General features: G+C 37.7%; 2 protein-coding genes across 4 annotated transcripts in view; one reads left to right on the forward strand and one right to left on the reverse strand.

The window, feature by feature from the left end:
- GIGYF2 (GRB10 interacting GYF protein 2) overlaps window positions 1–24,700 on the forward strand; it is a gene marked incomplete at both ends in the record, with an annotated part of 93,052 nt that overhangs the window by 17,456 nt on the left and 50,896 nt on the right. The window contains 3 exons of one of the 2 annotated variants that reach the window (XM_084255001.1): window positions 2,902–3,013; window positions 4,091–4,127; window positions 17,291–17,363. In XM_084255001.1, the coding sequence (XP_084111127.1) occupies window positions 2,902–3,013; window positions 4,091–4,127; window positions 17,291–17,363 (222 nt within the window). Of the gene's footprint in view, window positions 1–2,901; window positions 3,014–4,090; window positions 4,132–17,290; window positions 17,364–24,700 lie in introns of both variants that reach the window. The other variant, XM_084255000.1, reaches the window with a different exon arrangement.
- Window positions 9,727–12,334, reverse strand: KCNJ13 (potassium inwardly rectifying channel subfamily J member 13; the record flags this gene model as incomplete). 2 transcript variants are annotated; one of them, XM_084240294.1, is made up of 2 exons in its annotated part: window positions 9,727–10,349; window positions 11,875–12,334. In XM_084240294.1, the coding sequence occupies 2 exons, from the start codon at window positions 12,332–12,334 to the stop codon at window positions 9,727–9,729; spliced, it is 1,083 nt and encodes a 360-aa protein (XP_084096420.1). The 2 variants fall into 2 exon arrangements, with proteins under 2 accessions (XP_084096420.1, XP_084096421.1); XM_084240295.1 differs by having other exon boundaries at window positions 10,289–10,349; window positions 12,111–12,334.

The raw sequence follows: 24,700 nt of genomic DNA on the forward strand, positions 1-24,700 counted from the left end.
GAATAGTGGTTTTTAACTGCAGAATTATTAGAATCATTTTATAAAATTTAAATGCCTTGTGATAGAATACCTGCTGCTGAGCAGCTTGTGTGTGCTTCTGAAGCTGCACTGGCCATTCTAAACAGGCTGTTCACACTCCCCTGAGCAATTCAGGTGCATCGGTCCAGAATTCATCTGAGTCTGCACACCTTGGTGGTATGATGGTATTTAGGAGAAAGCTCTGGTCTGCCACTGGGGTGTTTCCTTTGATTTTGTGGTGGACTGGCAGCAAAGAGAGATTACGCAGATGTAGTTTTGCTTCCAGTCCTTTTAGGGCAAGTCATGCAGATATCGTACTAGTCAAGGGGGGCTCACAGCCAGCTGTCTTGTGTGCTTCGAATGACCACCAGCTTTGTGTGTTGTAAATCTCTACATCTCTAGACAGGGTTAAAAAAAAAAATCCATACTGAGAAATAAGTGAAAGACTAAAAAGTTTTACCCTGATTTTTGTTTTTTTCCAGTTGTAGGGATTATCACATATGTTAGGACTCTCACATTCGGAATTTAGACAGGGCATATATAAAAAAAGATACTGTGATGGAAGCAATCACTGAAAGAATGACATGAAGCTAGTCAAGTGAGTGGCCTGACTTTGTGAAAAATACTGTTAACACCGTTGTCCCAATTTTGATTCTTTTTAATGATCTCATAAGACCATTTATCTGTGGTTTTTATCTTTCTTATTATGTAACTTGTTGCTTAAATAATGATTATTGTGATTCTTTTTCTTGAATAGACAGAGATAAGATTAGATGATTAATATCCTGATTCTTTCCAGCTTGAGGAAACTTTGATGTAAGAATCAACAAACATTCAGACTCCAAATACCATGAACTTTTAAAATTTAAACAAGTGGATGAGGAAACAACATAAAATAATGATGAAACAGGTCCACACAACTATCAACCACTGTCTTCATCATCATTAAAAGGAAATATATTTTAATCCCCCCCAAATATAAGGTGAAATCTCATAAAATAGGACAGTTCATTAAGTTTAACTTTGTGAAAGATTGATCATGTTCTGTTTACCTTCTTAATATGGGAGCTGCATTTATAGGTGACAATGGGCTTTGTATTCTGAGGATTGTTTCTAATGTTTTACAAGTTTGAAATCTGTAGAATCTTAATCTTTTTTATGTGCTCAGTTACAAAGCTTTATAAAGCTTTTTGTCTCTTAAAGATCAGTGCCAGTTCTGGTCATAATTAGCAGAAAATATTTTGTGGTAGCTTGTTTTTTTTGGTCAGTCTGAAGACTTCATATTTTTTCAAAATTAAAGTTTTTAAGGTGCTATGCACTTAATGGTTTTCCTGAAAAAAGTATTCTCTAAAAGTAGAGGGGACATTTTTCTTTCACCCCAAAAGTCATTGTTGCAGGGGATTCTCCAGTGTTATGTAGCAGTTTATATTACACTATTTTAGGATCTTAAATAAAATGTATACAGGTACTGACACTGGGAATTGACTTTAAGTTGACAAAACCGAAAGGTAACTTTAAGATTATTATACTTCAGTCCATTCTCTTCCATTTTACAGAAGAAGAAGTGGATACTTGGACTAGTTGAGAGAGTGCCCATTGTTCCTGAAATTAGCCACAAACGAATTCTGTGCATTGTTTTTGCATTTCATAAAAAGGTCATATAAAAGCATAACTTTTTTTAGTCAATTCTTGATAAATTTTAACCTAGAAGTAGAACTACTATATGGGTATTTGAAATAATTATTTGACTCACTTATATTTAGCTTTGAAATGCATTCATGCTTATATGGGCAGTTTCATACTGTGTGAGAAGGATGATGGCTCTCGAAGTATAAATGTACTCCCGCCCTCTCTTCCAGTCTTCTGTCCTTTGCTTGTACGTTACTGTACAAGGTGAACAGAAAACATGAAGCAGAAAGTACATACTGCCATACAGCAGTTGTGTGTGTCCTGTCTGACCCTAACTCTGCAGCACTGCCATTTATATAAAGGCGCTCATTTTTATATGTATTCTTCTCTGGCTGCTTCTTTGTTATTTAGCAGAATACGTTTCTTTCAATGTCAGAATTTTTCATCTGTGACTCCATAGTGTTCCAGTGAACTGTTTCATCAGAAGTTATTTAGCCAGTTCTTTACTGATTTGGTTGGTTGTTCTTTATTTTTAATTGCAGTGAATAACTTCATACTATATAGGCATATTTGTGTGATTTTTCTATTGGGAAAATTCTAGTTAGTTGACTTGAATTTTGAGAGCTCTAACCAAATTGACTCAAATAAAGGCCAGTTTACACTTGAACCACTAGATTTCCTGCATACACACACTCTTACCAACTCTGGTTCACATTTAATACTCAAACTCTTCTTACTTCAAGATTTGAATGAAAGGGTAAATTGGTTGCTGTGAGATTTTGTTCATAAGATTGACAGTTTAGAGTTTATCCTGTGAAATTATCCTTTCTCTGAAGTTGGGTTAGTCATTTTAATGTTTGTACTTAGCTTATAGACATTATCTCTTCTCTTATCAAACTCTCCAAATACTCATTTTTATTGAAAGTAATCCAATAAAAGACGCAATTTATGATTGTGGTTCACTGATCTTTTAGAAATTTACTACTGAACTTTTCATTAAAGAGCTTAATATTGACACTGTTTTTTTGTCCAGGACTGGAATTGGGGGCTCCTCTAGCAGTTTTCTAGTGTGTTTCTGTCAACCTCCTATTGTTTAGCCACTTCAGTGCCACAGGCCTTGCTGCGTATTTACATGACAGCCTGTTTCATGTGGAGACAAAACTTCAAAAGTTAACCTTGGGTATTGAATGCATGCCAGATAGTGACAGCTGACTGCCTTTTTTTTTTTTTTTTTTTTTTCTTCCTTATTTTCAGGCAGAGGCAGAGGTGAATGTGGTTTCTACCAAAGAAGCTTTGATGAAGTAGAGGGCGTGTTTGGTCGAGGAGGTGGCAGGGAAATGCATAGATCACAGAGCTGGGAGGAAAGGTAAAGCATCCAGATCTTGGAACAGTATTAGTTCTTGAACAGTATAAAAAACATTTCTGCTTTCTGCAGAGGTTTCTTTGAGTGCTGTTAATTATTGAATATCAAGTTGTACGTTAGCAATATTTTCCTTATTTAAAGGAAGAAACATTCTAGTTAAATAGTGAATATGTTAGTACCAACATGGATATTTACAGTTAAATTTGCTCTTTGATTAGCATTCAGTGGGACATGTTGACATTTTATTGTTGGTTTCTATTAAAACATCTCTATATTGTGACTTTATACGAAGCCTATTAAGACATGAGAGGTCATTTGCACGAATGTATTTGTATATGTGCTGCCGAAGCGAGCACTGCACGAATGTATTTGTAAAGAGGTGTCCACTGTGATGATTTTTATAAAACATTTGGCAACCGGCCAAACTACTTAATATTAGAGCTGTTTCTTATATAATGGTATATCCGTATAATAAAAACCTATATGATCATTAAAGGTAGAATGATTTTGAAAATATTTAATGATGTGGGGATATACATTTTAAAAATAGTATATAAAACTGTATAGCATGTACCTAATTAAAAAAATATAACATGGGGCCTCCCCTTTGGGCTAGGAGTTAAATCTCAGCATTATCACTGCCATGGCCCAAGTTCGATCCCCGGCCAGGGAGCTAACCCACATATGATGCAGCAGACCTCTCCTCTCTTTCCTGCTGCTCCCCTCAGCAGTGTGTTTCAGTAAATCTGCCTCTTCTGCTTCCCACTCTGTCTCTGGTGAGTCCTCTCATCAACCCTCCCTTCCTTACCTCTTGCCCACGCAAAAATTAAAAATAAAAAAAAAAGTATATATAAAAAACATGGGCAATAGAAACTATCTTTTGGTGGGAGAGATTGTGGATTATTTTTGTTTTCATCCATGTACTTTTCTGTGGCTTCCAAATAATAGGCAATAAGCATGTATTTTGTTTTATAAATTTGAAAAAGAAAGAAATGCTATTAAAGAAAGATAAGGAAAGTGGATGTCATGGAAATTTACGTATCTTTCTAGCTTTGCTGAAGCTTATTTTATCTTTTCTAGGGGTGACAGACGTTTTGAAAAACCAGGACGAAAGGATGTAGGTAAGGATTTCTTACTGTTTTGAAATATTTCTCTCTGAACTTCCGTGACAGTAATTCTCTCACAATAGGATCCGTTTACTCAAAATTGACTCAGTTACCCACACATCTCCAGTAGATGGAGTTGTGGTATTGTTTGCAAGAAACCAGGGATAGTGAATATACCGTTAGAGTTTATTTAATTTCACTTTTTAGGTCTTTGTGTTCTCTGCAAGGCATGTATCCTTTATTAAAGCTACTCCATGAACTGAAATTTTGAGTTAGTAGGCAATCTATTAACTTCTTTTTTTTTTAGATTTATTTTTATTTATTTATATAAGCACTGGGTATAGTCAGAAGCACGGGAGGGTGAGAGAATTCACCAGAGCCAGAGCGGGGAGCAGAGCAGGCAGAAGGACCGAAGTACACTGCTGAGGGGAGCAGCGGGTGGCAGGAAAGGTCTGCGCGCCATACGGGACCCTCCTCCGGTGGCCGGGGAGCAGCCGGGGATCGAACCGGCACTGCAGAGGCTGCGGGCAGCTTTGCAACCCAGCGCTCAACCGCTGCGCCACTGGGGAGGCCCTATTAACTTCTTTTCCAGTGTAGATAGCATCTCACAGGAGAGAATAAATAGGGAAAATGCTAGAATATTTGCTTTTATATCAGCATAAAGGCAAAACTAAGTACTCTTAATTTAGTCATGTATTCATCTTGCCTATTGATGTGTAAACATCCTTTTTTATTTTCTTTTGAGATGAGAGCAGTCAAAATAAATTTTAGTTAGGTATCCATTGGATAAGAGGAACATAGTAAGGGAACAATCAGAATTTCAGTGTTTATAGTGAATTAGTTGCAGCTTGTAGTAAACAATCTATACACTTTTTGAGTGATTTAAAGATACTACCTTATAAATTGCCAGTAGGTATAAATACCTGAGATAGATAAAAACCCCATTTACAAAAATTACCATACAAATTCCAAATATCTAGAAATGGGAAAAAAATTCTCCAGAGTATGGTTGTATCTGACAGTAGTAAATAGTTTTTATAAACATAGGTTAAATATGGAAAGTATCATTCAGAGTGATTTGCGTTGTTTTTCTAAAAAAACGAATTAGTTATAACAATTAACTTTGCATTACTATTTCCATATCAAACTCATTTTAATGTATCAGTGATTTACATTTTTCATTGATTAACATAGCTCTGAGAATGATCAGTTGTACTTATATTTGAGAAAGACTATTAAATGAGTGGAGCATAAAGAAATTTGGAACAGACTGGGAAGTTAACTTAATTTTGTTACTTACGTTGTAGACTATTGGATAAGTGTTATCTTAAGGGACTTCCCATCCTTGTCTTAATATTCTTGTCAGTGACAATGGAGAGGTAATGAGCAGATTAAAGAGTACAGGGCTTGGAATCAGGAGATCATGGGGAATCTAAACTTTCAGATATGATAGCCTTGTAAATGCAAGGGATAATAATGCCTTGCGGAATTTTTAGGATTAAATAAGAGTATATGGACTTATTTGTTAGTCCAACAATTACTGAATTCCTACTCACATGCTACGCCTTTGTATCAGGTGCTAAATAAATGTCCTTTTCCTTGGATGATATGGTTGGGGTGTTGCCAGAATTTCAGATCATTCAATATCTAGAGGGAAAGTAATAGTGGAACAATTGGAACTTGGGATCAGATTTAAGGTGGGACAAGAAATGGGAGTTTGAGAACAAAGTGTTGCATAAATAAACTAGAATTTAAAATATGGAGTATCTGTGTAACAGTAACTTGGCTGGGTGAAAGACAACCAGCTGATTCTGTATAATGTTAATAAGTGGTGTGATGGTGTCCCATGCTGCATTTATTAGAACTAAATGTCCTCAGTGAGTCAGGTTATAGAGGGCTCCACTGTGTTTATGTTGTCACAGGACAGTTGAAGTATTATGTTCAGTAGCAGGGGCCACGCCTTGAAAGGATCCATGCATTGGAGCAGGAGGCGGAAGCATTTCAAGCCCTGTGAAGGGGAAATGCATGCAGGAGATGAGGCTGTTTACATAGGAGGCAAGGCTGTGGACTGGACAGGGTGGAGAGGAGGGTTTATAGGGTCACTCTGTGCAAATATTTGCTTAACAGTCATGTGAAAGAGGAATTAGACTTGATCGGTATGAGTCTAAAGAGCAGTTTAAGGAGGAAGATACTGACATTATACTTAAAAGATAGTAATCAGAGCTTTCCGAAAATGCCTTGCGTTGCCTTGGGAAAGAAGTGAGTCCCCGTTATGAGGATAGCTTGACTTCCACCATTTGACATACAGTTATAATTTAATGGCTTGGGATAGATGATTACAACTTCATCATTATTTGCTGTTCTCGTATTTTCACTGTATTAATCCTGTTGTGGCAGTTTTACCAACCACCCAGTATTAAGGGAATAGGTTCTTTTCTTTGCACCCTATTGGTTTATCTTTGAAAAGACAAGCTATATGTAACTAAATTGGGTTGAACTGGTTAAAAATATAAAGTTTTTTCTACTAAAATACCAGGGCAATTTCCACATACATATTTAAATGTAACATAGTAGCTTTCAATGGATGCTTTTTGATAAAATGTGCTCAGTTCAGTTATATTAACTGTGCTCATGAATCTAAGTTTCTTTTCTTGTAAGTAATCTACTTTTGTTGGAAATATTTGTGGCTTAGAAAAAAATGGCTTGTGATTGTATCTAATACTCTCCAAGAACAGCAGTACTAAACTAGTGTGTTGGGACACAGTGATCTATTGATAAATAGCAAGTTCTTCTATGACATCAAATTAAGGTGATATGAGTACTGAAGGATGGAGAATGATTTATTGTTTTTAAAATTAGAGATGGTTTATAGCATGTTAATGTGGAGAAAAAATGGGTAGAATTACAGACATCTGAATTGCATTTAACTACTGTGAACATCCTTGGGAGAATGTGAAAGTGTAAAAAGGTCAGTGACATTGGAATTATAATTCTTATTTAGTAGGAATGGATTGCTGCAAAGAGGACAGTCAGTTCTGGTGATCATCTTATATGATTTTGTGTGGATGAAATTAAAAGTTCATCAAAAAAATTAAAAAATGATCCAGGTGATAAGTGTGGCCCTGTGTTATACTAATGAGTGCATTTTGGTGTGAAATGCTGCAGGGAGAAAAGCAGCTTTTAGTTATTAGGCTGCTGCTGCTGGCAGCTGGTAATAAGAGCTTGTGCACATATAAAGCCAGACCTTATGATTTTTAATACCTACTTGCCTCCATTTTGTTGGGATTGTCATGCTATCTGTATTGTTTTCCAAAAGCACTTGTGAAGTTAGTTCCAACTTGGTCTTCCTAATGATGTGTCTGAGACACCACCACTGGACTCCCAGTTGAGCCATGTTGGTGAGCTGTATAGCCAAGAATTGGAGCTGCCATCTCAGCTCCCAGTACTTTCTCCCCTCCTTTCTGTTCGTACTCTATTTTCCTGAAAGGATAATGGTAGGTCTGCAGAAAATCCTTACTGTGGAAGCTGATTCTTTGAAGTAAGTGAAAGAATCATGAACAAAACTTTCAGAAACTTTTCAGCATCCTAGACAAAAGTCTTTGATTGCATTTCTTGTCTATTTGTGAAACAGTTATTAAATAACATAAGTGTACCCGCAGTTTTTTGCCGTGTATGTGTGGCGCGACACCTAGTATTCAGATCCTAATTTATGTGTCAGTGGTGTGTTGTGGGCCTCATCTGACTTGAGTGGGGAACATGCATCTGAGGGGCACTCAGCAACCTGCCACTTTGGGCAGCTTCATTTTGCTGTTGGACTTGTTTCTGTAAGTGATGTAGAAACCTTAGGAAAAAACATACCATGTTAATCGTCGACACTACTTTATTTTCACAGGTTAGGTGAATCTTGTTACTTTATTATAGAAATGAGAATTCCTGCTGTCTACAGGTATTACATCAGTCTTGGGTTTGGAAAAAAAATCTTTTGGTCTGGCTAGTACTTAAGAATGCCTAAGATTTTCAAACAGCAAAAGTTCACAATAATTAAGTTTCTCTGTCCTTGATATTCCTCTGCTATTATCCATCTTAGACCACTCCAAAGTTCTTCTTTATTTTCTTTTCCTTTTGGTCAAAGAGTAGAAAAATGTGACTTGCTGCTGTGCCCTGCTTTTCACAACTGCTGCCTTTCCTCAGTATTTATTTCAAGAGATGATTGCTGCCTGGGTCATCACCAGTGGGGAGGGCTCATTTTTCCCCTTTCCCACATAAGCCCAAAGACATTTCAGAAAAGAAGAGTGGCCACAAATCTATTTGAAATCTGATACGGTGAATATTTTGGTTCTTGTTTTGTTTGAGGACATTTGATCTTTTTTTTTTTTTTAATTGAAGTGAAAAGTATACAAAGGACAGTTTTAAGCTGTAGGTAAGGGAAAAGGTTCATATTAGTATATATAAAATAAGAAATGCAGCAGAGAAAGCATCATTTTCATGTATTAGATTTGGAAAGAAATAATAGAGTTCATCTAGTCCAGCCTCCTACTGGTGAATAAACACTCATTTTGTGTTTATAGAAAAAACTATTTGAAGTTGGAACAGGAATTTGGGTTTGAAAATACTTTGTAGCCTAATTATTTTTTGCTTTATCTATTAAAGATTTTTTTTTCTAGTTGAATTATATCTATCTGAACCTTTATACCTACAGAGTTTGCATTTATGAGTTATTTAGAATTGTCTTACTGGTATTTATACCATTAAATGGATCATAGCTAGGAAGGGAATACTTTTACTTAGCTTGGAAGCCATTCCTGTGAAAAATGGATTACAATTTTTAAATCACTGTTTGATTATTATGCAGGGTAGTTGGACAGTGGATCTAGTTTGTCCTTGCCAAAAATACCACCCTATAGCTTCTGTTCAGATTAGCGCTCATGCTCTCTGATCACTTTCTGCCATAAATACACAAACACGTGCGTATATTTCAGTGTCATGCTTATTAGATGCTTTTAGAGTTACATATAAATCTATATTTTGCTGTTTTTCTTGTGAATTTTTGTTCTTAGATGTTAAAAATTAAGGGAATGATACTTACCCATGTTTTGAAGTATAAAGAACCAAAGGAATGATCTTTGTTGTCTTGAAAACACAGTTTTAAAAGGATGTTCACTAAATATTGTGAAATCATCATTCTACCCAGGGAGCTAGGTTTGAAACTAGATTGTTGCTTCAACTTGCAGATGAAAATGAGAGATTTATGGTTGTTTTTCTTTGAGCTCAGCTGTGTTAAACTTCACTGTCCATTTTACCTTCATTACTGGTATCATGCCATATTCTTCTAAATTTACCAGCAACATTTCTGTGTAAATCTCTCTCATTGCGATGCACTGATTTCAGCAGATAACCACAGATACAAACTTTGTAAAGTAGAAGATTGTATTTCCAAAATGTATATTGTTAGCTCAGCCATTTTTTAGAGGCATAGGCTTGATTACTGTGATGTAATCAGAGAGATGTAATCGACATTGAAAAAAAGAAAACGTAGGATGAAGGAAAAATAGCTGCATAACTGGCTGGGTATATTTAAAACATTAAAAAATAGGGGCCTGTGGATGCCTCTTACTCTGTCAGTCCTGTTTCAGAGATCTGAAAATTGTCAATGCTTTGTCCATTGATACGGATATCCAGGTCAGTCCTGTTTGGGCTTTTAGACACCAGAGGAATTGGAAGTTCAGGCACAGTTTTGTCAAAATTCTCCATCTTGATTTGATATTCACCCTTGGAACCTCGGGTCAACAACGATGCAAAACTGTGATGTAACATTATCTCAGAGGGTAGGTAGGATGTCCTCCTTTGGCATATTTCTCCAGTGCCTTCCTGCATTGCTGAAAGGAACACAACTAATTCAAAGTGGGGAGGATTTTCATGCTGGAGCAGAGCAGCCAGAGGACTTGATGGTATAATGGAATGACAGTAGGTTAGTGGAAAGATAAAGAATGGACATTCCTCAGAACTGATGCCGTCAAGGTGGAAGTCCACACTGGTCTGGTTGAGTTCACCATTTTCTCTTTCCTGGTAGAGTACAGCTGAGACCCGAACACTGGTTAGAGGACTGGGTCTAGTGTTGGCCACTTGGAAAATAAGATTAGGCTTGCCGTCTATGTGAGTTACTACTGCTAAGTCAGTAAAGCGAATTGAGAAAGCTCGATTTTTTGGCCGGGCGATCTTCGCCACAAAGGCACCTAAATTAGAAACCATTGCATTTTTTTAGAATGAACACATTAAATATCAATACCTTTCTGATTGAGAAGAGTGTATCAAATAGTTACACATTTTTTGGTGCTATTAGCTTACAAATCAGTCAGGAATTGAACTCATTGTTATGAAACTATCTTCATTTCCTTGAAGAATTGTTCAGAGATACATACCTTCCAATTTAAAAATTATGATTCCAAAATGGATAAGCAGAATACATTTTGTTACCTGGAAGTTTACAGTTTCTTATAGCCAAAGAAGTGAGTAAGTGCAACCAGAGTACTTCAAGTTGGAGTTTAGATTCAGAGTAGAGTGATTTCAGGGCAGGAGGGGGGCGGTAGAATGAGTGATGCATTGACACATCTTTTAACTTAGAAACTCACACAGACATTTTTTTTAAAAGTCTCTGACTCTAAGGTGATTTCATTCATCCCTCTTGTACCCTGGAACTATAGACCAGGGTTTTGTGCTATATCTTATTTGGTGAAGCCTGTGAACCTTTTATCAGAATTATGCTTTAAATGTATGAAAGTGAATTACAAACAAAGGAAGTAAAATATTGGAATCCACCTTGAATGGTTAAAAAAAATAGTACTATATGTGCTTTATTACTGTATTAAATAAAAAATATATTGGCAGTTTTAATACTATAATGTTGAAGTATTTGGAGTGATGAAAATAATAGTGAGTTCTATTGTATCAAAATCGCAGGTGTTGTATAGCTGATGCTATTGTTATTTGTTGCCTATATTCATAATCAAATGAAATGCTAGGTTTCCTTTAGGGGTTGGTGAAAAAAGATGCAGGTTTTTCCTATCAAAGTTCATGGAGTCTCTAAATTTTATCTCATGACTGAGACAGTTTGAGGACTCATGTAGAAGCTATGTGGTTTGTTAATGTTGGAGAGCTACTGGTCAGCACAGTGGGGCTTCCTTCCAGGTCACCCTGCACGTGGCCCATTGCTTACCTTCCTAGATTATCCTTTGGTATTGTGTTACAGCCAGGTTTCTTAGTTTTGTTTTTTGATTTTTAAAAATTGTATGTGTCACTATAAAATGGATGTTAGTTATACTTTATAGAGGAAAGAGTTATATATTTCCAGATTTATAAGCAAAATTGCATAGTCTTTGCCCATATTTCTAGTGCATTTTGCTGAGGATATGTGTGGTATGTATTTAACTTGTATCTCTAACATGGAATGCTGACAGTGGTGCCCTTAGCTCACTAGTATTGAGTAAATGTTGAGAAAGATGAGCTCACAGGAGAAAATACTAGCTCAGTGCGGGGAAAAAAAAAAAATCAAATTCTTCTGTTCCAATAGGTAAAATTTAAGTGTAACATAAGGTTTGTTCTTATAATTAGTACTATTGTTTGGCCCTAGACGCTCTTCATTCTTAAAAATGATCTGTTAATTATGCAAGTAATTTATTCCGAAACACAGCTGCTTATAACTGACTATACCCTTTCCAAGACAGTTTTTTTTTTTTTTTTTTTAAGAACAATAACAATTACCTGTGATAAAAGCCTCTAGCATGAGGCCTAGGAGCATTTGTATGGCAAGTAGGGCGATTGCACTTGGACAGTCACCACTGGGAAACATGGTACCGTAACCAATTGTGAGTTGTGTCTCCAGGGAGAAGGAGAATGCAGCTGTGAAACTGGTGATGTACTTGACACAGATGGTGTGGTTTTCAGGAGGGGTGTCATGATCTAGCTCCAGGTCACCGTTCATCTCCGCCAGGATGTACCAGAGCACTGCAAAGACAAGCCAGTGGACGACAAAAGAAGCAGAGAAGACCAGCATCATCCAGCGCCAGCGCATGTCCATTAGGATTCCCCAGGCGTCTCGCAGATAGGCAAGGCCTCTCTGAGCACCATCCATTTGAAGCGTGCTGTGGCCGTCTTTAGTGACCATCCTCCGGTATCTCTGAGTCAGGAGAGGAGCAATCACTTTGCAATTACTGCCATCCATCTCAGGCTGCAGCTCTCTGAAATCAAGAGTAAAGTAGTAAGCTCTTACCTGTTTCACAGTTAGTATTAATAAATCCCAAGACCCTGTTCATTTTGTACTTTCTTTGGAATGCTTCTCTGGCAGCTTCCCAGTGTTGATAACTCTATCTAGGAGACAGTAAGGAGACCTCGTAGTGTTTTCTTGAGTGACAGTTAAAATATTGTTTGGCATTTTGATGTCTCCATGTATATTTTAAAATCCTGAGCGTCACAATAATGATTCAAGTCTGACATCCCGGGCCTTCTTGCACAAGTATTTATTGATTCGATTAAATATTCTTGTAAATATCAGCTTTTCATAATTAATAAATAATTTATAATTACAACTAATACATAATTAAAAGGAATGTTAAATATATGCATTCCTTGTGTAAGTAAACAGAAATAATTTGGAACTGTAGTTTTAAACTGCCTGCAAGTGTTTTGAAGCTAGACTTATCACTGGGACAGAATACAGGCTTTCAGAGATCCGTGGTTTTCTAATATATGCTTTATAATTAATCCAATAGTTAGGCTTTGTTTTTGTCACTTTTTGAGGCCATTTTCACCTAGTTTTTCCTTCCCTGGTTGATGGATTGCTGCCCTTTTTGAATATTCCAGATTGTGGGATGGAGAGAGAAATACTTTCTTGGCAAAATAAATTCTAAGTAGAGATTCCTAGATAATACTAGTTTTGAAAATAAATAAGCTAGAAGAAACGACTTCAAGAATTCGATGGACTAAAATAATCCTCAAGGCATCAAATGGTAATTTTTAAAAGGTAACTAATATAATTGGCTTTGGGCTGTAAACAGTTTTCCCCAGTAGTGTGCTTTTCTCTGTGTAGTGAGTCGAAATCTAATGTGTGTTCCCATGTCACCATCCTTGCAAGTGACAAGGTGTCTTGCAGACTTGTGTAGTGCTCCCGGGGTGAGGGGAAGGTGGAGCTCTGCTGCCCTTGGGTGCTCTTCTCTTCTGCCCCGCTGCCAGCACAGCAGTTTACATTGGACTCTTCCTTGCTTCTTCCTTTGTAAGTCAGCGCCCTCAGGAGCACTGCACGTACCCTTTTAGCCTTTCAAATGACAGTGACCCTTTAGAAGGGGACTAGAGGCACTTGGGTTTGCTGGATCCTTCCTATGTCTGGGGACTTTGGGGCTTTGGAGATCACCCTCCTGTGTTGCTGGACCTGGATGTTAGCCAGCGTGGTGTGTACTTTACCCTTTTGTCCTGAGGCTACTTTAACATTTATTGCTGATATTGGAGACATTCTCTCAAATTTCTTCAAATTTGAGTTACTGGTAGAACACCAGGATGATTATTACATTTATTTAGATTAGATGGCCTAACTAGTTTGATATTGTAAATTTTTAAAACAAGTATTCTAATAAATTGTTTATTACCTTTTTATTTAGTGTATTAGTTTTTCTTGGCACAGCTATTTAATGACTCCAGTTACTAGATTCCTAAATGTTTTAGAAGACCTGATCTCTTCCCTTTTGGAAATAACAGCAACAAAATCTTCATATGCCAAGTGCTTCATATTGCAATATTCTAATTTTTTGTTTATGTCATCTAGGTAGACAGTATTATTTCGTTTTCCATATAAGGTCAACAAGAATCAGAGAAAAAATAAATTTACAGTAGTTGATGGGGATGGGGTGGGGGTAGGGTGTGGGTGGGGCTTGGATTATCACCCCAGTCTGGCTAACTTCATAGCTGGTTACTTTTTTTAAAACTACAAAGCTCTGTATTCAGAAATAAAAATCTTTTCCAAGATCAGTACTGCATTCACAAGAGAGTCTTTGATAACCAGATTTTTAGCACTCTCTTAAATAGATGCTCTTCCTCTTTTCATAACTGTCTCATGTGTTTATCTTAAATCATTGTTAATTATATACTGATTTTTATGACAGTAACAATAATATTGGTTTATATATATATTGCTTATTATATGCCAGGAATCATACAGACCCTTTATATGTATATTACCTTATGTTAACACACATATATAAACAGTTATAAATAGTAGTTGCTTTCTTGTTATTAACAGTGTTTCTTAACTTTCACAGTAATAAATGCCATTTAGAGAGAATGGAACGGGGCACAGTGAGAGTTTCCTAAGATCACAAAAGTTAGTAAGTGGTGGTAAACCCAGAATCCAAATCAATGCTCTGTTATCTCAAGGATAGACATTTTGGGGACCTCCCTAGTGGCACAAGGCGTTAAGTCTCAGCACTATCGCCAGCCACCGCGCTATGTCTCCAATATCAGCAATAAATGTTAAAGTAGCCTCAGGACAAAAGGGTAGAGTACACACCCCGCTGGCTAATGTCCAGGTCCAGCAACACAGGAAGGTGGTCTCCAAAGCCCCAAAGTCCCCAGACATAGGAAGGATCCAGCAAACCCAAGTGCCTCTAGTCCCCTTCTAAAGGGTCACTGTCATTTGAAAGGCTAAAAGGGTACGTGCAGTGCTCCTAAGGGCACTGACTTACAAAGGAAGAAGCAAGGAAGAGTCCAATGTAAACTGCTGTGCTGGCAGCGGGGCAGAAGAGAAGAGCACCCAAGGGCACTGTGGCCAGGGAGCTACCCACAAGGCACAACAGACCTCTCCTGTCTCCCCGCTGCTCCCCTCAGCAGTAGGTTTCAGTAGATCTGCCTGTTCTCCTCACCCTGTCTCTGATGAATCCTCTCACCCTCCACACCTCTGGCCTACCCCCCCAGTTCTTTTATGCATAAAAAATAAATAGGAAAAAAAAATAGACATTTGACACCAGTTAGCCTTTGTGAGTAACACTATGTTCCTTTTGACTAGTTTTGTTTAAGAGCCACTACAAATTACTTGTACTTCAGGCATACTTAGGTTCAGACCCATGGTTTGTAGGCAAGAAGTACATTTACAATTAAAGAAGACATTTGCAAAATTTGAAGATTAGTACAATTAGAACTATTACATGGTACTGTTTTTTTGATCTGCAGACCAGTAGAATTAAAACAAAATGTAGAGAGGAGAATTCTTCTATAGCATTGCCAAATTTGTATTTTGAGAAAATTATTTTTAAGATATAATACTAACATAATTTGACACTTGAAGAGGAAGAAAGAGCAATAAATGATATTGACCGCTTTTTCAAAGATTATGAATTACTGCACTGTTCTTTATTGTTTCGTGTTTCCTGTCTTGTGAAGATGCTCATCGTGGACCTGTAAGCTAATGCTGTTCTGCTTATGGAGCCGCTCTCCTGATGAAGGCTACTGATCACTTTTTGCTTCAAAATAGTTTGGGGGGACAAAGTTCCATGATTCTTGATTTTCAACCTGTCCTCTTGAGTTCTAAAATTCATTACATGGGGGGATAGCCTTTCTGTGTATACTATAGCTAACACAATTATCTGGGCTTTTTTAGAATTGTTACTTGTAACCGATGGTTACAGTTTCACTCTTTGTCCTTTGAATCTAAATAATTTAATATGTGGAAAAACCTGTGAATAGGGAAATCTAAGGCTGATATCAAAACAGTGAAGCAATGTCATTGTATATATAAAACCTTACTAGATCTTGTTTAGATCTAGTGTTGGGGAATGCAATAGTTAAGAGAAGTAAGATTTTGATCCCCCATAACAGATTGTGCTGAAAACTCCATTCTTTGGACTCAGTGTCGTCAGTGTGGTTTGGACAAAGATAAGGTGGGGCACTTAGCCAGACTGTAATCTGCGGGTCATTACCTAGCTGTGCTTGTGCAAGCCTCCGAGGCCCTTGATACGCTTCCCTTGTGTAAAGAAAAAAAACAGGGAATTGAAATAACATGATCCCTTAAAACTGTATAAGTTTGTACATTTATTTCTATTTCCTTGAAACTGGTCTGTTTCCTCTATGATTTTTTTTCCCCTCCATGGTTTTACATCTTGTATGGTATTTAAAAATTATATTATTGTTGTCTGATACGTAGATTTTCATTCCATCAAATTTTGAAGTGTCTGATGGGTTGCCATTATGTTTATATGATTATATTTTCCAAGTGATTTTCATGTCCCCACAGGCATACAAGTATTTTTTGAATGTACTTATTTTTGTTTATATTTATATGATTCTCATTATCTGATCCCAATAGGAAGTGGAATCAAAGTTTGGGAAGGTTTGCTTGTATTTCAGTGTATGGGCTGTAAAATATTTGCCCATTTATAAACCTTGATGGGAAAAAAGTATTTTATAAAAATGATTGTTTCACTGCTTCATTGTTCTTCAAAATAATCAGCCATTCTCGTTAGGTTGTAGTACTTAAAATATGTCTTTCTGCATATTTTGCATGTCTATTAAAATTAAGATATAGGCTTTGTAACTACAAATGTGAAATAATTACAATATTACTATGTATTTGTTCACATCTGATTTGAACACTGTAAGACTTTATAATTTTATAAATTATCTCTTATTCTTCATAATCAGGGCAAACCACGTGAGTTCTATTATATAAGCCCAGCGATTCTTTCATATTTTAATGTCTTTTATTTGCAGAAGCATATACTAATTTCAGTAATCCATGCTTCAAAAGAAATTTAGATTAGGGTGCTCATCACTTTTTTTCACGGATTAAAAACAAAGCAAGCTTTTTGTTGTTGTTACTTGTTTCTGTATGCTCAGTTAGGTGTCTTTAATTCCTTACAAAAGAGAAAGATACACTGATTTTTTTCCTAGGACCTTTCTCATCTACTCATTTCTGTATTATAATGAAGCATTAGTATACATTTAATTAAATAACAAAGAAAAAAATTCCAGTAATGCTTTCAGTAGGACTATCATTCCACTTCTAAACCTTAAGGAAAAAGAATAGGGAACCTTAATCTGTGGTCTGTAGGTAATGTCTTTGTTTTAAAAATCTTTTGGCAATATCTATGGCACTATCCCCATTTGTCAATCAATTTCTTTCTCTGTTCCCCTTAAGGAAAATTTCAATAAGAATGAATATTATTTCATGTACTCACCAGTTCTTTTGCTGGATCAGCCTATATGCACAGGTAGGTCTTGAGGAAACTTGTGGAGTCTGTCTGTATGATGAGGTAATTGTAGTCTACAAGTCTTAGTTGGTAGGTTCTCTTCTCGGACTGGATTTACAGTTCACATTCCTCTGTTTATAATGTCGTGGGGGCTGGTTTCAGCTGAAGCTGATGTGATTGGTCACTTAGTCTGCAGGGGGCCAATTAGCTCTCATCATGTGGAAAGGAATGCTGGTTTGTTAGGAGGTCTTTCTTTACCCAACACAAACCTTAACAGCTCTGGAGAAAGCCTCCAGAACTGACTTGGAGAAGGGGTGCATTTTTTTCCCTCTAATCAGGACCGGTCTTTAGTAAGTTTGCATAATCTTACTTAAGAGTTTATTTGCAAGTTCAAAGGGATGAAATTCCCTGCAAGATTTTCTTTCAGCCGTCTTTCCTTATATAGCATGTTGAAGTGTGAGATGTTTCCTTTACTGATCTTTTTGCCTCCCTTTGTTTGGGGGAAGATTTACTTGATAAGGACTTTTAGGCCTGAATTAATGAAATGACTTTAGTATTCTCTCTTCATAGCCCATCTCATGAGAATGGCTACTGCTAGGTCTAGAACTAGTAATATAGCTAATTTAGTTATTCAGAATCTTTTTTTGGTGAGGAGACAGACTATTTTCTTAAGGCTATCTATGGAGACCTTGAATAGAATAAATTTGATTAGTTGGTACCTTGTACTTATCTTTAAAAAACACATTTGTGTGTGAAAGAACAGGAGACTTTTTTTTTTTTAAAGATTTATTTATATAAGAACTGGGGTACAGTCAGAGGTGCAGGAGGCTGAGAGAATTCACCAGAGAGAGCAGGGAACAGAACAGGCAGACGGACCAAAGACACTATTGAGGGGAGCAGTGGGTGAGGCAGGAGAGGTCTGCCATGCCATGTGTGTTTCTCCTTGGCCAGCCGGGAATCGAACCCGTGCTGCAGAGGCTGTGGACAGCTTCACAGCGCAGTGCTCAACCTGCTCCGCCACCAGGGAGGTCCCTGGAGAATTTTTTAGGCATGTTTTAGTGATGTGTAGGGGACGTTTCCCTGAGAAGTATGATGACATGCAGTAAAACGTAATGTTCAAGGTACAGAAAATTTAACTGAACATCTCAATGGTGTTTAACTGGAAAATGCCTGTGATCCAGCTTTGTAGCAACCTCAAAAGGAGCTGTGGGGATAGCTTTGTGTAATGCCTTTCTGAGCAGCACTTTCCTCCACCTCTGTTAGCTGCTGATTTTAAAACTTTGATCAAATGTCACATGCAAGAGGATCTGAGAAACAAAAGCTGATTGTTCAAAATAAAATCATGGAAGGCCTGCTGGGAAAATTATTAATGTAGACCAATATAATGCTACTTAGAAAGTGAAATCCGCCTTTGTAGAGTCCTTCCCCACTCCCAACAATTTAAAAAATACATTAATTCCTTCTTTGTTTTATTAATGCCAAACATTTCAATACAAGTTCAGACACAGCAATGGAAACTGTGACCTTCAGCATTAGAGAAGGCAAAAGCTTAAAGTGGGGACTTGTAATGTGCATTCCCTGCATGTACTGCTAAGAATCATCCTTTATATCAATGGACAGTTAACTGACTTTGGAGGGGTGCAGATGCACCAGAGTAAATGCACTGTAAACACTGCCTCTCTGAAAGTAAAAGAAATGGAGTGTGCCTGCCATGTGACATGGATAGACATTATAGTAGGCAGGATGATGGAGGATTGTACTAAAATTAGAAGCCTCTATTCATAATATTCTCTGAGGTTATATTAAGGCAAAAATGATTTGCCAGAGTGATTGTCAAGAAAGAAATGTCTCAAGTGAGGAGGTGTTCTGGTTCCTGGATTTCTGCAGTGGAGGCTCTTATGGTCTATAGACAGGGATTTCTAATTACTAACCCAAATTACTGACTGTGTAGCGCTTTGGAACTCCCATGGAGAGGTAGAACACTGCTATGCCATTATAAATTTATTTGTGATTGAAGTTGCCAGGTTGGCTGGGATAAAACTGATATTGGTACAGATAGATGATCTGCCAACTTCACCCTGGAACACATGGGCCCTCTCATCCAAACAGAATCAGCCATCTGGATTGGAGGTGGCTATACAGCATCTCTCCTTTGAATGATCATCATCCTGAGATACTTGTTGGTTGATTTTTTTTTTTAATTCAAAATTACGATTAAGCAAGGTGCCAAAATCAAGTAATTAATTAAAATAAATGCTCTGTTCCTAAAGGTGTTTGATTTTCTGGCTGAAGTAATCTAATCTATGATCCATAGTTATACCACTTTGTACTTGTAAATGACAAAATCTTTAGTTGGGAGTGCAGTGTCCTTGATTTCTTGTGTTCTTTCTTACATAGTATACTTAGCTTTCTTTAATGCATTTTTTTTTTTTTATAGAGGCATGTTTTATTCATTTATTTGTTTGTTTTTTTGTTTTGTTTATACATGCACTGGGCACAGTCAGAAGCGCGGGAGGGCGAGAGAATTCACCAGAGCCAGAGCGGGGAGCAGAGCAGGCAGAAGGACCGAAGTACACTGCTGAGGGGAGCAGCGGGCGGCAGGAGAGGTCTGCGCGCCATGTGGGACCCTCCTCCGGTGGCCGGGGAGCAGCCGGGGATCGAACCGGCGCCGCAGAGGCCGCGGGCAGCCTCGCAACCCAGCGCTCAACCGCTGCGCCACCGGGGAGGCCCTCTTTAATGCATTTTTAATAGATGCCAGCTCTCTTTTCAGTTCTGCACATTTCAGCCCACCTACTGATTGCCTTCCCCCAGAGATTTTGGGCAGCATATAGGTATACAACAGCAGACGACAGGTTGTAGAGATACAGAGTATACCTAAACAACGTAAGTTTCTTTTTCAAAGAGATTCTGATATGCTCCAGGAGCAGCTCCAGGCCCTCCCTTCTAGCCAGGAGCTGCTGTGTTTTCAGGAGTCATGTTAACCAGGGGAGCTACCCCTTAGGGATTAGGCTGGGTGAGGAGCTGTAGTCTCTGGATATAGAATTTAAATTACTCAATCCTGACCACCCTGTTTTGTTTACAGTTGTGGACATAAAAAGTAAAAAATGAACCTGGATGAGATTCCTTTCCACTTTTTTCCAGTATTGCAAAATATTTTTAGTGTTGATCAGAAATATATATATACACATACACACACATATATATATGAATGGAGGACTACATAGTTACTTGCTAGGGAAAAAAATGCACATAAACAAGCTTCAAAGTCTGTCCCATCATTCCACTTTTGCTTTTGGAGTTTGGGCACTTGTAAGTTCCAAGTCTCACAGCTGTAGATTTTGTTGGCTGAGCGCCTCTGCTCCATCTGAAGTTTTCCATAAACATCACTCTTGGCTGTGAGTCAGACATTCACACAGGTGCCCTTTCCCTGCTCTTCCTCCTCAGGCAGTCCGTGCAGTCAGACCCAACCAGAGCCAGTGCCACGTTTTCATTTAAGTTTTAGATGATTCCTATTCAGGCTTAATACATTAAGGCAGAAACAACCAAATATTTACTCCATTGGGGAAAATACATATGTAGCACATTTGTATTTCAGCACCTTTTATACATCTTGAGTTATTGTTGATGTAAGAACATACCATGATTGGGCCTCCCTGGTGGCGCAGTGGCTAAGCGCTGGGTTGTGGAGCTCCCCGCAGCCTCTGCAGCGCAGGTTCGATCCCCGGCCCCCAGGTGAGGGTCCCACATGGCGCGCAGACCTCTCCTGCTGCGCCTGCTGCTCCCCTCAGCAGTGTGCTTCATCAGTCTGCCTGTTCTCTCCGCTCTGGCTCTGGTGAATCCTCTCACCCTCGCGCGCTTCTGACTGTACCCAGTGCTTGTATAAATAAATAAATTAAAAAAAAGAACATACCATGATTTATGTAGCTGGTATGTAGTTTTCTTGGAAAATGGTCACATGTGCTGTCTTTCATAGAAAAAACACATTTCAGATATGTGTGTTTTTTTATCAGTCGACACTTTTTAAGACTGACAAAAACTGTAGATAGACAAGCAAAACAAAATGTGCCAGTGTAATAATGTGTTTCAAATTCAAAGATCGACTGCTGAGCTCATTTGGTAAGTATCGGTTAGGTATATTTGATTTAGGCATTACTTTGTAAATTATCTAGCTCATTCAGCTTTAAATCATCTTGCTTAAAAATTAATCTGTTAAAATTTTAATAAGAATTCAATTGAAATATTCGGTTACCCAATTTGTCATTATGCTGACACTATAGAAAGAAGAAAACTTTGATTTTAAATGCTGAGAGAGGCCTTGTGGATTTCCCTCACACATTTTGTTATAGAGCAGCCCCGATATTAAACGGGTTCCTGGCTGTGGGTCCTCACCCGTGCACTTTAAAGGGACTTATGAATACTCTACTACAGACACACGCAAAAGGGTTAATAAAAGGTTTATTTACAAGAGAAAAAAAAATAAAAAAAATGTACAACTCAGGGAAAAAATAGGGAAATAAAGTCTTTAATGCGTCCTACCCGATCCGACGACCTAAAAACCCAAAGTCACTCTCAGAGCTGGCCGGACGCTGCGAGCCGGCCGAGAGCCCAAAAATGGAGAGCGCCCCAAAGCCCACGTGTCTGCCTTTTGTATCCACCTGGCTGCTTCACCCCACCCTCAGGTCCCAGCCACCTTCCCTTGGGTGGTGATGGGATTTGGAGTTCCCAGTGTCTTTGGCTTTGACCTGGGGTGGGGGTGGAGTCCACAAAGCCTATATGGAATTTACTTTGGGACATCCTTTTTTTCCCCCTAACAATTTCAGCATTGGTCACTAGGGAATCCTAGACATTTTGGTATCTAAAGAGGAGCTTTAGATGTCATCTTTTAAGTTGCTCAGGAGGAACTTTAATATTTGTCATTTATTTTAAATTATATCCATAATATATAAGTGTATGTATGTATTTAAACTCAAATTGTACAGATAAAATTCTTTTGACTTTCTCTCTCACCTATCCAGATTTCCACAGACAAGAGGTGTACTATAACCATTTGGGTTTTAAAGGATTTATTTTAATGTTTTAGAGTAATTCCTTCATGCAGTATAACTTTCAGTTATATTAGTAGTGTTATGAAATGTATTTTATTAGATCATGCTTAAAGTCATTTCCCCGCCCCAATAGTTTCTAGAGTAAAATTATATATTGAAGAAATTGGTCTATAGGGGTATTTTTAGGGATATATATTTTGATATTTCTGCTGAAAGATTAATAAATTTAGTTCCTCCTTCCCCCTTGTAGGAATGTTGGCAGTCTCCCACAGTGTGTCTATTGTCTCTTTAGAACTTGTTAAACTAGGATCCTAGATCTTCCACTTCCTACTTTAGTTTTTCTAGAATTTATAGCTGCTTCCTGTGAGCTTAACTTGTGACTTAATTTCTGGATTCAGGAGTTAAAACCACCTAGGTTCTATTTCAGTTTTCATTACTACCAGTGATGTGACTTGGGAAATACCCCTTTCCTCCCAGTATTAGAGACCTCAGTGATTCTTATGGGGATTGGGTGAGATATGTTAATGAATTTTGTCAATTGTAATGTAATAGGTCATTTGTCTGCATGTGTTTCCCTAGACTCTGGACCGATAGGACAGGTGCTGTGTCAGTCTCTTTTAAATTTTTGATCCTGTGTCTTTAATTGTGTTTGTCTATATAGGTGGTACTCATATTAATATTTACTAGAGATTTTAGTAAAACAAACAAGCAAAAAAAAAAAAAACAAGAAGTAAAGCAGCACTTTTTTCTCGGGAAGGTAGCTGGTAGTACTTGCTAGCGTTGGATATGCTTTATGGCCCAGCAGTTTCACTCCTAGGTATGTACCAACAGAAATACAAACTCGATCATTCAAATTCATATTCAAGAATGTTCATAGCAGCACAATTCATAATCACAAAAAACTAGAAACAACCTAAATCATCAGTAGAGTAATATAATATACCGTGGTCTCTTCATGTAATGAGATTCTGTACAGCAGTCAAAAGAACAAGCCACTATCCTCTATAGAATGTGGCTGACTCTCCCATGATGTTCATTGAAAGAAGCTAGCATTAGTAAATACTCAGTCTAGATAAAGAAGTTCAAAAGCAGGCAAAACTAATTTTGGGGGCTAGAAATGAGGATAGTGTTTACCTTAAGAAGGACTGATTGGGTGATATGAAGACTTGAGAGCTGCTGATTTTCTTTTTTTAAGTCTTAGGTGACTGTATTTGCTTTATGAAAACTCTTGGAATTGTACATTTGTGATTTGTATATGTTTTTATTTTATAGTGTAGTATTTTCTGTTGCTATATACCTCAGTATTAAGTTTTCTTAAAGGTAGATGAATAGATGAATGAAGTTTATTTAAAAGTCTTTGAATCCTTTTCACATTTATATTATAAAAAGTGATAGTGAGGGCTTCCTGGTGGTGCAAGTGTTAAGCTGTAACCTATGAAGTTTGATTCCCTGCCAGCCAGGGAGCAACCCACATGGCGCAGCAGACGTCTCCTGGCTCGCCTGCTACTCCCCTCAGCAGTGTACTTTGGTCAGTCTGCCTGTTCTATTACCCACTCTGTCTCTGGTGAATCCTCTTACCCCCCACACCTCTGGCCTGTACCCCAGCTCTTGTATGCATGAATAGATACATCTTAAAAAAAAAAATAATAGTGACACCTGCAGGCAAAACTCCACCTATCTTTTGCTTAAACTGGGATGTAGTCAGCATGTCAGAATTGTATTATTCTGATTTTCCTTGACTTACTGGGGAATTTGTGACCTCAGTCTTTCTTACTGCAGTGCTCTATTGTGCGACATTTGATATATCAAAAATATTGTGCATTTTTAGGGGATTATTTTGTGGAAACAAGCACTCCATAGCGAAATTTGATCTCTCCTGTTACAGAGTTCCGTTAACTACAATAGAATGGGCTAGTGTTCAGGTAAATTCAGGTGGCTTCAGTTACACACACACAGACACACACACAGACACACACACACACACCCTTTCAAATTAGGAACTGGATCTTTTGTAGTAAAGATGTATAGATTAGAATATGAGACAGAATTTAAAATCAGGTCCAGTGACTCCCCCAAGATCTTCATTCTTTGGTACTGTGCTTTATCTCCAAAGTTTCTGTCTTTAGTCCTTTTTGGACTTTTTTTGGCATAAATATAATTTCAACTTGGTGGTACAGGTTTTCCAAGAGTTGAGATATAGGATAACTTTTAGTAGGTAGAAAAAAATTTTTTTTCCTTCCCGTAGTCCCCCCCAGTTTTTCTTAACCATATCCTGTTCTTTATATCGGGTTGGTAGAAAAGTCATGACATATT

This window comes from Talpa europaea (genome assembly GCF_964194135.1).
Source record: "Talpa europaea genome assembly, chromosome: 1".
Classification (NCBI taxonomy): domain Eukaryota; kingdom Metazoa; phylum Chordata; class Mammalia; order Eulipotyphla; family Talpidae; genus Talpa; species Talpa europaea.